Raw genomic sequence first — 14,241 nt, forward strand, 5'->3', positions numbered from 1 at the left:
TGCAGGATTTATTGTTTTGCAGGGCTGCCTTTTCTCCTCTCTGTGCTCACTCGTCCCCCCATGACCCCTCCCCTCTCTATAGAGAAGAATGTACACAGAAATCCTACTTCTTCTGAAGGGGGGGGGCAGCTTTTTAAGTGCAGAAGGAAACTCTTTGCTTAATAAAACCTATTACAGAGTTTCTTAAAAACACTTATTAATTTCTTAAAAATTACATTTAAATGACAGTTGCACTTTAAGACCCCATTGGATTCTTATTATGTGGGATTCTTGTACGCGTCTACTCCGTAACCTCAATTATTATCCTCTCAAGAAAGAACAGACATGTCACACTAATAGCTCCAATAGTTTATTGCCATTGCAAAAAGTTCAAATTTATTTTAGAAATACAAATCACTCAGCAATTCACAATGAGGACAGCAAACCTTAACCCGACACCGAGGCAATCCATCAGAGTAAGTTGCGGAGCGCGGTATTAGTATGCATCAATTATCATATTCATGAAGAATTTAAATACAGAATTATTTATAGCATTCAAACAATAAGAAAGCAGGCAGGCGCTCAGCCCCGCTACATACGGCAGAGGGAGAAATAATAGAAATTACATAGATTCAGATGACTTCCATAATCTACATCACATTGGTAAATTTCTATGCATATACATTAAGTCTTCTGTAGTCTCGAACGCCGAACCGGGGATAGATTATTGTGGGCGCACGCGGATGTAAGGAAGTCGTCGGGAGGGAAAAACAAATTGGAATTTGAAAGCAGCTAAGTGATCTTTGCGCCTGTACACGGGACTGGATTGATTGGCGGAATAAGCGGTTTGATGCATAATCATACCAATAACATTTCCTAAAATGTTAATTGTCGCGCCTTTAAAGTTTATCTGCTGCGGAAACCGCCGTAAGATAAAGCTCCTCAACCACTCGCAAAAATGATTTGCTTATGCGGAGTGTGATACCATAACAGAGGAAAAATTAATCTTAAGACTTAACCCTGTCGTCACTCAACAAGAGCTCCATTCACTTTGTGATGATTTAAAGGGATGATTTTTCAATTTTTTTCTAGTTAGAATCAGATAATAAAACATGTCCTAATCTGTTTCTATTCTATTATTTTTTACATTTCATTGTATGTAAATTACTATGGAGGCGGCCATTTTGCCTGAGCTGCTTTTAACAGCATTTAGGCCTAATTCACACGTCAGTATTTTTCATCTGTTTTCCCGGACCAGAAAAAACGGAATTCATTGCAACTCATTATTTTCAATGGTGCTATTCATACACCCAGTTTTTTTGACAGAATCCGTGACAGAAAAAAACAAAAACGGACATGTAACACGGTCAGTAATTACGGAACGGACACCCCAATAGAAGTCTATGGAGAGCACAAACTTTGCGGAAAGTACATTGCAATCCGCAAAACCATCCGTTTCACGGGTCCGTTTTTTTGTGACATCACCAAGCTCCTCCTGCCAGAAATATCCTGCCTAGTAGAAATGACTGTAGAATGACCCCCAAATGACCAGGTGACCTTTTTTGGGGGGTTGGGACAGCGAATGACATCATTTTTGCCACCCCGTCTTTTTACGTTTACACCTTTTATTGCGGATCCGCTAAAAACGGATAAAAATACAGAACACAATACGGATGCAAAACGGATGATTTTTTTGCGGATTGCGGATGAAAAATAGAGGATCCAGATTTTCATCCAGGAAAATATACTGATGTGTGAATAAGGAATCTCTACGTATGAGGGGGCCACCTGGAGGGAGGCAAATATCCGCCTACTGGGGGAAATATATACCATTTACCTTACCTGTCTAGGTTATCAAAATGCCTTGTTCCGGCCCAGACCTATCCTGAGGATAGGGGATAATTAAAGGGGTTTTTCAACAAAAATGTTTTTCTTTTAAAGCAACTGGTGCCAGAAAGTGGCAGACATTTGTCATTTACTTCTATAAAAAAAAATCTTAAGTCTTCCAGTACTTATCAGCTGTTGTATGTCCTGCAGGAAGTGGTGTATTCTCTCCAGTCTGAGACAGTGCTCTCTGCTGCCACCTCTGCTCATGTCAAGAACTGTCCAGAGTAGTAGCAAATCCTCATAGAAAACCTCTCCTGCTCTCCAGACTGGAAAGAATACACCACTTCCTGCAGGACATTCAGCAGCTGATAAGTACTGGTAGACATTAGATTTTTTTAATAGAAGTAAATTACAAATCTCTGGCACTTTCTGACACCAGTTGATTGGAAATATTTTTATTTTTATTTTTGGGTGAACTACCCCTTTAATAGCAAAGCCTCTTTAGGCCCTATTCTGCAAACCCCAGTCTTGTTACAATGATGACATTATCATTCCCGAGCGTTGGCTTCATTTTTCCCTCGCTATATGTCCCCCCATTCCTGTGTTTATTCTTTACAATTTTGATATTTTTTATGTATACATTAATAATTTATGAACCACCCGGAATGTGTGAGCCGACCAAGGGGAACATATGGAAAGCATATACAGTAGATTCTAATAACAAACCTAATCCCGCAGAACATGTGCTCTTGTTTAAGATACAGCCATTTATTTCCTTTCTGAAGATTGTATCTAAGTAATAAAGGTTATAACATCAAAAAATATTAGGCCTAATAGAAACGAATGACTACAGACAATATATATTTATAGGAAACCAATATATTTTATAGTCTATCATGACGCGGGCAACGGCTATCGATATTAGATGTTATGTGCAGGTTTATTCAATATAAGCTAGTAGGTTCCAGTTACAATAAATCTGATATAATTAGAAACACACTTATGGCATACAATATACTGAGAGCTCATGGGGGGACTTAGGTCTGTTTGTATTCTGCAATGGAGCTCCGATAAATGGTTTCTAATAAATCTTAAAGGGGTACTCTAATGATTTTTTTGTGCTTTCATATCAACTGGTGTCAGAAAGTTATATAAATTTGTAATTTACCTCTGTTTAAAAATCTCAAGTCTTCCAGTACTTATCAACTGGTGTATGTTCTGCAGAAAGTGCTGTTTTCTTTTCAGGCTGACTGTACAGAGCAGGAGAGGTTTTCTATGGGGATTTGCTACTGCTTTGGACAGTTCCTGTCTTGGACAGAGGTGGCAGCAGAGAGCACTGTGTCAGATTGAAAAATATACAACACTTCCTGCAGGACATATAGCAGCTGATAAGTACTGCAAGACTTGAGATTTTTTAAATAGAAGTAAATTACAACTCTATATAATTTTCTAAAACCAGCTGATTTGAAAGTATTTTTTTTCCGCCAGAGTACCCCTTTAAGCAGTTAACACTATATAAAGCAGCATCATTTACTGAGAAGCAAAGAACAGCAATCTTGGCCCTGGCAATCTTCCGACAGTAAGCTATAGATGCATAAATCACCTCTGTCTTACTGTTCTGTGACCACTAGTAGGACACCATGAAGATTGTGCAAGGGAGCATGGTTTCTGCTCCATACTTTTTTGGGATGGGGATAGCCCTTTTGTGTACTTCTATTTGGACAGTATAATTACAAATATCCATGTTCCTTAGGGTACTATTACATGGAATGATAATCGGCCGAATTGCCCCTATCCGGCCGATTATCGTTCCGTGTAATAAACACAACGATCAGCCAATGACAACGATCATCGCCTGATCGTTGAGATAGGTTCGGACCTATAATTGTTGGGCACCGACCGCTATGTGTAATATCGGTGCGCGACCGGCGGCTGGCGATTTGCAAAGTGCATACATTACCTATCCATGGTCCAGGGCTCCTCCTGCGCTCTGCTTCTCCCCGGGTCCCGTGCGCTCCAGCTTCAGAGCAGTGTGTCTTAGCTTACAGGCCGCTCAGCCAATCACAGGCCGGGACCGCCGCGGCCAGGGATTGGCTGAGCGGCCTGTCAGCTAAGACACACTGCTCTGAAGCTCCAGCACGCGGGACCCGGGGAGAAGCATAGACCCGGGGAGGAGCCCTGGACCATGCATAAGTAATGTATGCAGTTTAAGCAAGGGCTGCAAGGACATCAGTAACGATGTCCATGCAGCCCTTGTTAAACAATTATCGGGCCGTGTAATAGGCCCAGTAAACGAGCGCCGATCTAGCAGATAGGCACTCGTTTACAGTTATTATTAGGCCATGTAATAGGACCCTTAGACACTTTAAGACTGTGGATATAACTCATAGATCTGACATCTTTTACGGGAAGAGTAAAAGATCCTTAGTGAGTGATTCCCCTAGACTAAAGCCATGTAGATCTGCTTTGATATCAGACATAAAAGGCTGTCAGAGCCCGAGTATTACATTATCGGCATTAGTTCTTATTTGAACATTTAGCTATCCCATGCATTAGGCCATAAAGAGGATCCCCAGAGAGGGGTCATATCTCACAGCTACAGTAGGAGCATTGCTAATCTGACGTCCCAGCAGACAGACCATCTAACCATGAAAAATGGTTAAATATCCGGCTAACAGTGCGAATCAGCGTGAGCTCCGCCATTCCTTGAGAGCAGGAGGAATTGACAGCTGCTTATGTCACGCTCCTATATTCATTGTGCTTCCTATAAGTACAGGCTGAGGCTACCAACATCTTGGAAGAGACAGATGTTGGAGCTGTAATGGGAAAAATTTCAGCACCAAAGTATAAAATGTCAAATTGTCTTTCGGTGGGTCTTGTTAGAGGAGGTCACAGGTCGTGATTGAATCCCATAGTGTCATGTGCTGCGGATGGGAAAAAGACTGGGCAGCTGACAGATTGGAAGACAGGATCAGCCAGCGGTCTGCTGCCGGAGATAGCACGCCGAGCAGCTGTGTGAATGGGAACTGTCAGGATGATCTTTATTCTCTAAAAAAAAAAATGTTCCATACGAAAACAGACAGACTAAAATAAAAGAGCGGCGATAAAACCTGCACCTCCGGATAAAGCGAGACGTACAGCTCCACGAATGAGAACTGAAGGGAGACACAAATATCCCGTTTCTATTTTGATATGAAAAGTCGACCTCGTAAAACATTTACTTTTCTATTGGAAATAACGATGATGGCGAGTTATGGCGCATTTACTTTATGGGGACTGGGACTAGGCGAGTGTGTGAGCTCCGGTTTATTGGGAACACAATAGAGGTTTTATTTGGGTGGCTCGAAACGAGATAGAAAATAGCAATACATAAATGCTATAAAGGGAATGTTCTAGAAACTCAGCTGAAGAGGGTAAAGTTATGAACAGGAAATGTGAAATTAGTGTTGAATTTTCTTGCAAAGGGGGATAGTCAGAGAATCTATCTGGTGCTACCTTTTGGAGGCAGCTTTCAATATTTCTCCTTTGGGGTACGTGCACACTGAGCAATTCTAGCGGAATTCTGCCCGAATTCCGCCATAAAAAGCGGGCAGAATCCGCATGGAATTCCGCCCGTGTAAATGCAACATTGCTCTTTCCATAGAGAACAATGGGATTTCCGACTGCCCATGCACACAGAGTAAATTTCTGTCCGGAATTCCGCACGGATTCCGCGCAGAATCCGCATTCCTCCCAAAGGGCGGGTTCACACTACGGAATTCTCGCGGACAATGTCCGCGGAATTCTGTCAGCTGTCCGCCCGCACGGGCACGCGCTTTTCCGCCGGCTCCATAGACACCATTCTATGGGCCGGCGTATTCTGCGATCCGCTGAAAGAAGTGACATGACACTTCTTTCAGCGTATAGCGGAATACGCCGGCCCATAGAATGGTGTCTATGGGGCCGGCGGAAAGGCGCCCAGATGTGCGGGCGGACAGCTAACGGAATTCCGCGGACATTGTCCGCGAGAATTCCGTAGTGTGAACCCGCCCAAAGAATGTACATGTCAATTCTTTGGGCGGATTCCGCTAGAGGAATCCTATAGAAGTCAATGGGGTTTGAATTCTGCTGGTAATTCTGCTTGCATTCCGCTTGATTTCCGCGCGGATGCCGCTCAAATTCCGCTCAAATTCTGCTCAAATTCCGCTTAAATTCTGCTACAGCAGAATAAGCGAGGAATTTCAAGCAGAAATCTTTCAGCTACAATTCCTCGAGAATTCAGTGCACATACCCAAAAGAAGTGACATGTTAGGCTATGTGCACACTGAGGAATTCTCAAGGAATTGAAGCAGAAAGTTTTCAGGCAGAATTCAAGCAGAATTTAAGCCCCCCTATTGACTTCTATAGGATTCCTCTAGCAGATCTACAGCAGAAAATTCTGCTCGGAAATTCTGCAGTGTGAACAACAGAGCAGAAAACCCATTGAACACAATGGGACTTTGCTCTGTACATATTTTACGGGAGGAATTTCAAGCTAATGGTTAATTGCATTGCAGGCGCACCCAAATGTGTCCGCAATCCAAATAAAATAAAAGGATGTACCTGTGACTGATATGGTAATGGAAGCAGCGGCTGTTCTTTATACATAGTGTGTACATAGAGGAACAACGGCAAAAAAAAAAAATCTTTCAAATCAACTGGTGACAGAAAGTATTATAAATTTGCCATTTACTTCCATTTAAAAATCTTGTCTTCCAGTACGTATCAGCTGCTGTATGTCTTGCAGGAAGTGGTGTATTTTTTCCAGTCTGATGCAGTGCTCTCTGCTGCCACCTCTGTCCATGACAGGAAGTGTCCAGAGCAGAAACAAATCCCCATGGAAAACCTCTCCTGCTCTGGACACTTCCTGTCACGGACAGAGATGTCCCCTTTGGGTTGGAAGTTTTATAACTTATGTTTGGTGCTGATTTTAGGCACTTTATATGCTTTATTTGGTTATTAATACGCAGTATACCAAATGAAGTGGGATCAATAGAAGGTACCACCCAGGGTGACATTCATCATGAAGCCAGCGCTGTTCACAAAGCATAGAAGGTATACGGGAAGCGACTTCATCTGCCAGGATCCACAGCAGCCGCCTATGGCAATAGTCCCATCTCTGCTCAGTTGATATCTAGGAGTCTCCATTCGTAGTCCTTATTCATTTACATTTTTAGGTCTTGGACTAAGTGTACAAAGCTTATGGGAATCGGAATATGAGATGAGATAGAACATTCGCCTGAAGTCTGGAGCAGCAGGCCATCGAGATCTAAATTCCCCGACATCTAACTACTTTGTCTTTCCCCGCAGGACACTTTCTGTTTGTTGATGGGAACCCCGACAATTTGCAGAAAAGGGCTTATATAACAAGCTCACTGTTTCGCAGGAGTGAAAGCGAGCGCTGCCGCTTCCACTTTCATTACATGATTGAGAAAAACAACAGTCTGAGGCTTCTGCTCTACTCCGATGAGGTAAGATTCCATTAACCGCCACGCGCTCGTAGGCGCTTCTGCTCAGCTGGAATATACCGCCATGGCGGGGAAACTGCGTTGTATCATTTCAAATGATAGAAATATTAAGTGGTTTCGTTGCCCACAGCAGTCATTTGCTGTGAGAATATAAAAAAAAAAAAGGGGAACCAAGTCTCTGAACATGGGATGTAAAACTTTTTATTATTTTAGTGACACAAACAATTGGGTGGATATGCAATTTTAAACTTAGGATGAGTTCACACTGCGTTTTTGCATCCACATTTACTTTATGTTTAAAATATATGTACAGAAAAAGGTGGTCTTTTTGTATGTTAAAAAAAATACAAAAAAAAAAATGTCAATGGAAAACAGATCATGCAGTATGGCATACAACAGCATCCATTATTGCCCTTTAAACATATACATTAAACAGGCAGCAAAAAGGAGAAACCTCCGACCACATGAGTCAATGACAGGGCGGGTAGCCGATGGATCCTCACCCTGTCAAACACAGTACTGCATTTAAAGGACAACTCTGGAACTAGGGAGAAAAAAAACACAGACAGAAACAGACACAGATTTTATACTCACCATCCGTCCTGAGTTGATCTCCACTCAAATCTCCTGTCCTCCCTGTCCTCATCTTTGGTTCCTCTTTATTTACGAATTCCTCTGTAATGAATTGGAGCGAAAAGGCTACTGGAGCCCATGCTCACTGGCAGCCTTTTCATTGGCTGGAGCGCATCACATGGCTTCCAGCTTGCTCAGCCAATCAGGGCTTACTTAAAAGTTGCACTTACATTGCCCTCTCCCCCAACACCACAGCTGTACATGCGCCAACCATGTGCCAATTGCGGGGAAGCAGGAAGATAAATGTAGCTTTTTGCGTTCACTTCCTCACTGAGAGTAAGATCCGCATATTCATACTCACACAATGGCAGATCCAGTTATTCTCAAGCCTCCAACCTGGCCCCCATGTAACATGTGATTCAGGATTTCTCTTCTTCCATTATCATACGGTGAAATAATCCACAGAGTCTGCAGAAAATTGTAGGGGTAGTTGCAAGATAAGAATTAAGCAGAGAATACACATATATATATATATATATATATATATATATATATATATATATACCTTTACGGTACGACAACCACCTTAAAAAAGTTGTCTGTAGGTTAAGAAAATTATATATAGGTTATACATGGCGTCAAAATATTAAAGTGATACTCACCTCCCCTGAGTCCTCCCTGCTACAAAACCAAAGCTCCCAGTCCCTGCTCATTACTGCTTCTTCTTGGTCATGTGTCATCTCACCAGGAACTGCCCTGCTGAGTGATTGGATGAGCTGGCACTTACTTGAAAGTATTGGTGGCAAGTGGGAACCAGTACTATTGGCAGCAGCAGCAGGGGCTCGAGGTAGGGGACCTCCATTCTTGTAATTGGTAGAGTTCCCAGCTGTTCAACCCCCACTGATCAGCTAATTTTCACTTATTTTGTAGAAGAGGGATAACCGTTTTAATAAATTTTGTCATAAGTAAGTACTTAAAGGGGTTGTCTGGGCAGGGCTCTTCTATGCTGTATGCCTAGGGATGATGTTAGTGAAAAAAACAACAACATGTACTTACCCTCTTGGCTCCTGCACTGCTGCTGATACTATGCCGCTCTGTCTATGTTTCTTTGCCGGACCCCCCTTGGTGCCAAGCGCTGGTACCCCCTGGTCCACTTGGCCATCTGATGCCCACACCAGAACCAAACTTGGAAAATAAACGGGTGTCCCCCAGCAGCTAAGTCCACCTTCTGCATTCTGGAGCAGGATAAAAAGAGAAAACCTAAAAGGCAGGGATATTCGGCTGAATCAGGACGCTTTGGATGATTATCACTCTGTGTCATAAAGAGAACGATCAGCTGATGAAGCAATCATCAGCTGATCGATGCTTTAGGTCCAGACCTAAAATCATAGGCCGTCGGGCCATGTGTAATATAGATGCGCGGCTGATGGCTGATGATTGTAGCATAAAATAATAAAGTATTTACTTTCCTTACCACGTTCCCCCCGTGTCTTCGGGCTTTCCCTGGTCACTGCATGGACAGGTCGATCAGCCAATCCCTAGCCGAGGCATGACCACCGCCAGTGATTGGCTGAGTGACCTGTCAGTGCAGAGACCAGGGAAGGCCCGAAGACACCAGGGAAGGCCCGAGGACACCTAGGAACGTGGTAAGGGAAGTACTTTATTCTTTTACACTAAAGGCAAGGGATGCACAGACATTGCAAATGATGTCCCTGCAGCCCTTGCTTCCTGATAGTTGGCCCATGTAATTGCTCAGTAAATGATCTAGCAGATTGGCGCTCTTTTACACTTTGTGTACACTTTATGGTCGGACTGTCTAACAGGACCATTAGACTTTGCCCCAAATCTAAGCCAGTTTGGTAGCAAATCGGTTCCATCCCTTCGGCTCCTTCCATACCGCTATACGCATGTACCTCCTGCAGTAGAATTAGGCATTTAATGGTTAATTCATGTTTTGTTGGTTGATGAAGATAACATCACTGGTGGAGTTACTCTCTGTACTCTCTAGAACTCTTAAATACAAGTTTTGAGTGTAATCCAATTCATGGATCTCGAATGTAATCTTCACCTCCAATCGACGTTGTAATTTGTCTAACTCACTTGAAGACGCTCTCATTAGAGCGCTCATCACTTTGTTTTCGGAGTTGTGATTGTTTACTGACATAATGCTTCAGATCTTAATGAACGGAGCCTGATTGCGCCCTTGTTTCGGTCCTCAGGCTTAATCTACTTTTAGACGAGTGTTTGGGTATATGTGACACGCTCATGTTCAACAGGTTTGGCTTTCTTTCACATTATTATGCAGGCGCCACAGAACTAAGAAGGTTCAGGTGGAAACTCAGAGCTAAACAGCATATAGTTTATGGCACCATCATGGAAGTAAGGGTGATACTGATGCCAGACACTCAATGGGCCCAAACTTACAAAGAGTTGTTAAGTCACAGTTAGTTAAAGGGTTAAAGAAATTGTTTCTATATCAAAAAGTTATATAGATTTGTACATTACTTCTACTTAAAAAAAAAACAAAAAACTTAAGTTTTACAGTACTTATCAGCTGCTGTATGTGCAGCAGGAAGTGGTGTATTCTTCCCAGTCTGACACAGTGCTCTCTGCTGCCACCTTTGTCCATGTCAGGAACTGTCTAGAGCAGGAGAGGTTTTCTATGGGGATTTGCTACTGCCCTGGACAGTTCCTGACATAGACAGAGGTGGCAGCAGAGAGTGATGTGTCAGATTGGAGATAATACACCACTTCCTGCAGGACATACAGCAGCTGATATGCACTGGAAGGAAGACTTGATATATTTTGTTTGTTAGATAGAAGTAATTTATGAATTGATGTAACTTTCAGGGACCAGTTGATTTGTAAACTTTTTTTTTTTGCTGTAGTACCCCTTTAATAGACATAATATGGACTACAGTGGCCCTGACTTTTTGACCAAATGGGGTCCAAATATCTCTAATGGACATAGTGATAATGCTTATAATGAATCTTGATGTAATATTTTATTCTTAGAAAGAAATAATACTTTTTGAACAAGATGTCGGAACCGAAGGCCAGTGGATGGAATGGGCGGTGTGTCTGCCGGATAGATCAGAAGGTCTGCAGGTACTGAGAGCTTATCAGAGTAATCTAGCACATATGGACAAGTTTCTTCCTCATCTTCTGATTTGTCTTATGCTGCGCTTACACGTAACGATTATCGTTTGAATTTTCGCAATAACGATCGCATTTGAGCGATAATCGGCTCATGTAAACACAGCAAAGGATCAAGCAACGAGCGAAAAATCGTTCATTTTAATCTTTCAACATGTTCTCAAATCGTCGTTTGCCGCTCGCTAAAAATTCGCAGATCGCTTCGTGTAAACAGTCTTTCACCGGTTCACCCTATGTGTGAGATTAAGCGATATTATAACGATCGCAATAACGATTTTTCCAAACGATATATCGTTTCGTCTAAACACTGATTGTTATGAAAAACACATTATTTCGAAATCATTAATCGTTCGATTGGGCGAATTGTCGTTCCGTGTAAACGCAGAATTATACCTTTCAATCATTATTAACTTACCTACTTCTTTAAAGTTGTAAGGGCTCCTATCCAAGCAGCATAGAGGGAGAGAAGTTGAGTTAAAGGGGTAATCTGGTGAATGTTTTCTGCTTTTAAATCAACAGGTGTCAGAAAGGTTTATAATTTATAGATTTGTAATTTATTTCTTTAAAAAAAATCTCACTCTTCCAGTACTTATCAGCTGCTAAGGAAGCAGCTGCTGCCAAGTGTTTGTGTGGTGGGCGCTGCTGTGCTGCGACCGGTCACTTGCTAGATGGTACTGTGTGATGCCACTACTGTGGTGGTTGGTCGGTGGAGTATAGCTCAGCCAGGTGGTAGGTTGTCGTGACGCCAGTGCTGACTCAGCACACAGGTATGAGGCACACCGGCTTTTAATGTGTGGCTGGCTATACTTTTCCCCAATGGTCGGTGACCTGCCGGGTTGTGATGGGTCCCTTGGGCGCTTATCGTGGTGGTCCGGAGTGGAGATGTGACCCACCCGGACTGTCGGTACCGCCACCCACAGAAAGGGGAGATGACCCAAGGACGGTGTAGCATGTGTGTAGGTGCTGGTGAAATAACCACTGAGTCCCGGTAGAATAAATAAACTTTTCTTTACTGTCTCTGGTAATACAGGACAATAAATAACTGTTCAAATACAGACTTGCATTCACTGAATCTGTGCTGAGAGATACTGAGGTAGTGAGCAGAATAGCAGTGCTGACTTGGTTGCGTGCTGAGAAGAGTAGAGAGTTCAGAGTAGTGGAGAGGAGTTTGTCTTGAGAGTCCCAACCCAATGTAGTACTGTGCTCTGCCGGAACTTCAGAAGAAGAATACTTGAGAAGTGAATACTTGTGCCCATGTTTCGACTTTTGTCGCTATAAACCAGCTCTTCCCTGTAGTGTTGAGCTACCCGTCCTGCCAGGGTGACACAAACCCCAGTCCTAGTTACCTAAGTTGAGCAAAGTGTCTGAAATTATCTAGTGTCACTTGCGCTGCAACATAGAGGACGTAGGCTTTTGGCTGCTTTGCTCTATCCAGATCAGTTCCTCTGCTTTAGGATACTGTCCTGCCCTGTGTAGATATGTTCACAGTGTGGGTTGGGGGGTTCTCTGATTTGTCTTCTCTTTAAGTGTTTAGCACTGCATCTTTAGTGGAAATGTTGCTTTTAGGAAGAAAGTCTCTCCATAGTGTTCTCCATACATGTCTGTCTACGACCACACTCCAGACTAGATTACACTGAACCCTGAAGGTTGTGTGGGTATCGAGAACAGGGATAGAGACAGGGTAGAGAAAAAACAGCATCTCTCATAGGCTGACACAGATCATGTGGTACAAAACAGTAACCCTTAGATGACTACAGCTGTGCAACATAAAACAATGCATAAAAATAATACTGGCACCCTGTGATAAAACTAGAGAATGCACCTTCATTACCACTGAAGGGATAACTCTCTGAGCGGTGCCTAAAGCACTTAACTGTGGGACACCACATTTGTACTAGGAATTTCTACGTATGAGGGGGCCACCTGGTGGGAGGCAAATATCGACCTACTGGGGGAAATATGTACCAATTGTCTTACCTGTCTATGGAATCAAAAAGCCTTGTTGTGGCCCAGCCCTATCCTGAGGATAGGGGATAAATTAAAGGGGTTGTTCACCAAACTGAGTGTCAGAAAGTGCCAGAGATTTGTCTTTTACTTCAATAAAAAAATCTCAAGTCTTCCAGTACTTATCAGCTGCTTTATTACCTGAAGGAAGTGGTGTATTCTTTCCAGTCTGACACAGTGCTCTCTGCTGCCACCTCTGTCCATGTCAGGAACTGTCCAGAGCAGGAGAGATTTTCTATACTGATTTGCTGCTGCTCTAGACAGTTCCTGACATGGACAGAGGTGGCAGCAGAAACCACTGTGTCAGACTGGAGAGGAAATACCACTTCCTGCAGGACATACAGCAGCTGATAACTATGGGAAGACTCAATATTCATAAATGCAGAGAGAAACATGACAACAACTAACGTATCTATGGTATAATGTAAAGCTTGCTTTTGAAGGAACAGTAAGGAGCAGCAGCGGCTTCATTGCCTTGGATCGATTTAAATGTGATGGCTGCCAAGAATATTCTGGAATACCAAATTCTACCAATGGACCGTGCTTCAATGGAGAATCAATAAGTGATGGTGGCGATGAAGACCCAAGAGATTCCAGTACGTCTGGTTTGGACATCAGTAATCTGTTATGTAAAGAACAATTAATGACATTGATTGAATGATGTTTGTAAAACAATCTACTAAATTTCAAGTTTTTCATTTGCCTGGAAAACCCCTTTTATTTGAAAAAGAGTTGGGGAACCTTTTTCTGGACGAGGTCCATTTATAAAACCATTTGAGGGCCATAAATTACACAGCTGCCGCACTCAATGTCGTACTGTGTGTGTCCTGGCATAAGGCCAGCTGACAGCACCCGGGGCAAGTATTGTGCCTCCCGATGCCACTGATATTGTAGGTAATCCCCCAATGATACCCCCTGGTATTGTACCTAATCCCCCCAATAATGCCAGCTTGTATTGCACTCCCCCCCCCAATGATGCCCCCTTTGTATTGTACTTAATCCCCCAATTATGCCAGCTCATATTGCACTTAAACCCTCCCCCCAATGATGCCCCCTGGTACTTTACTTAACCCCCCAAATGTTATCCGCTTGTTTTGTACCTTACCCCCCCCCCCCCCCAATAATGCCCCCTGATATTGTACTTAATTATCCCAATGATGCCCCTTGGTATTGTACTTAATCCCCCAAATGATGTCCCCTGGTATTGCACTTAATC

At 42.9% G+C, this 14,241-nt stretch overlaps 1 protein-coding gene across 1 annotated transcript in view; it reads left to right on the forward strand.

Moving 5' to 3' along the window:
* Window positions 1-14,241, forward strand: part of MALRD1 (MAM and LDL receptor class A domain containing 1) — a 288,505-nt gene that overhangs the window by 61,836 nt on the left and 212,428 nt on the right. The window contains exons 7-9 of the mRNA XM_069959034.1: window positions 7,135-7,295; window positions 10,881-10,973; window positions 13,456-13,621. Of these exons, the coding sequence (XP_069815135.1) occupies window positions 7,135-7,295; window positions 10,881-10,973; window positions 13,456-13,621 (420 nt within the window). The remainder of the gene's footprint in view (window positions 1-7,134; window positions 7,296-10,880; window positions 10,974-13,455; window positions 13,622-14,241) is intronic.

This window comes from Dendropsophus ebraccatus, chromosome 2, assembly GCF_027789765.1.
Source record: "Dendropsophus ebraccatus isolate aDenEbr1 chromosome 2, aDenEbr1.pat, whole genome shotgun sequence".
Lineage (NCBI taxonomy): Eukaryota > Metazoa > Chordata > Amphibia > Anura > Hylidae > Dendropsophus > Dendropsophus ebraccatus.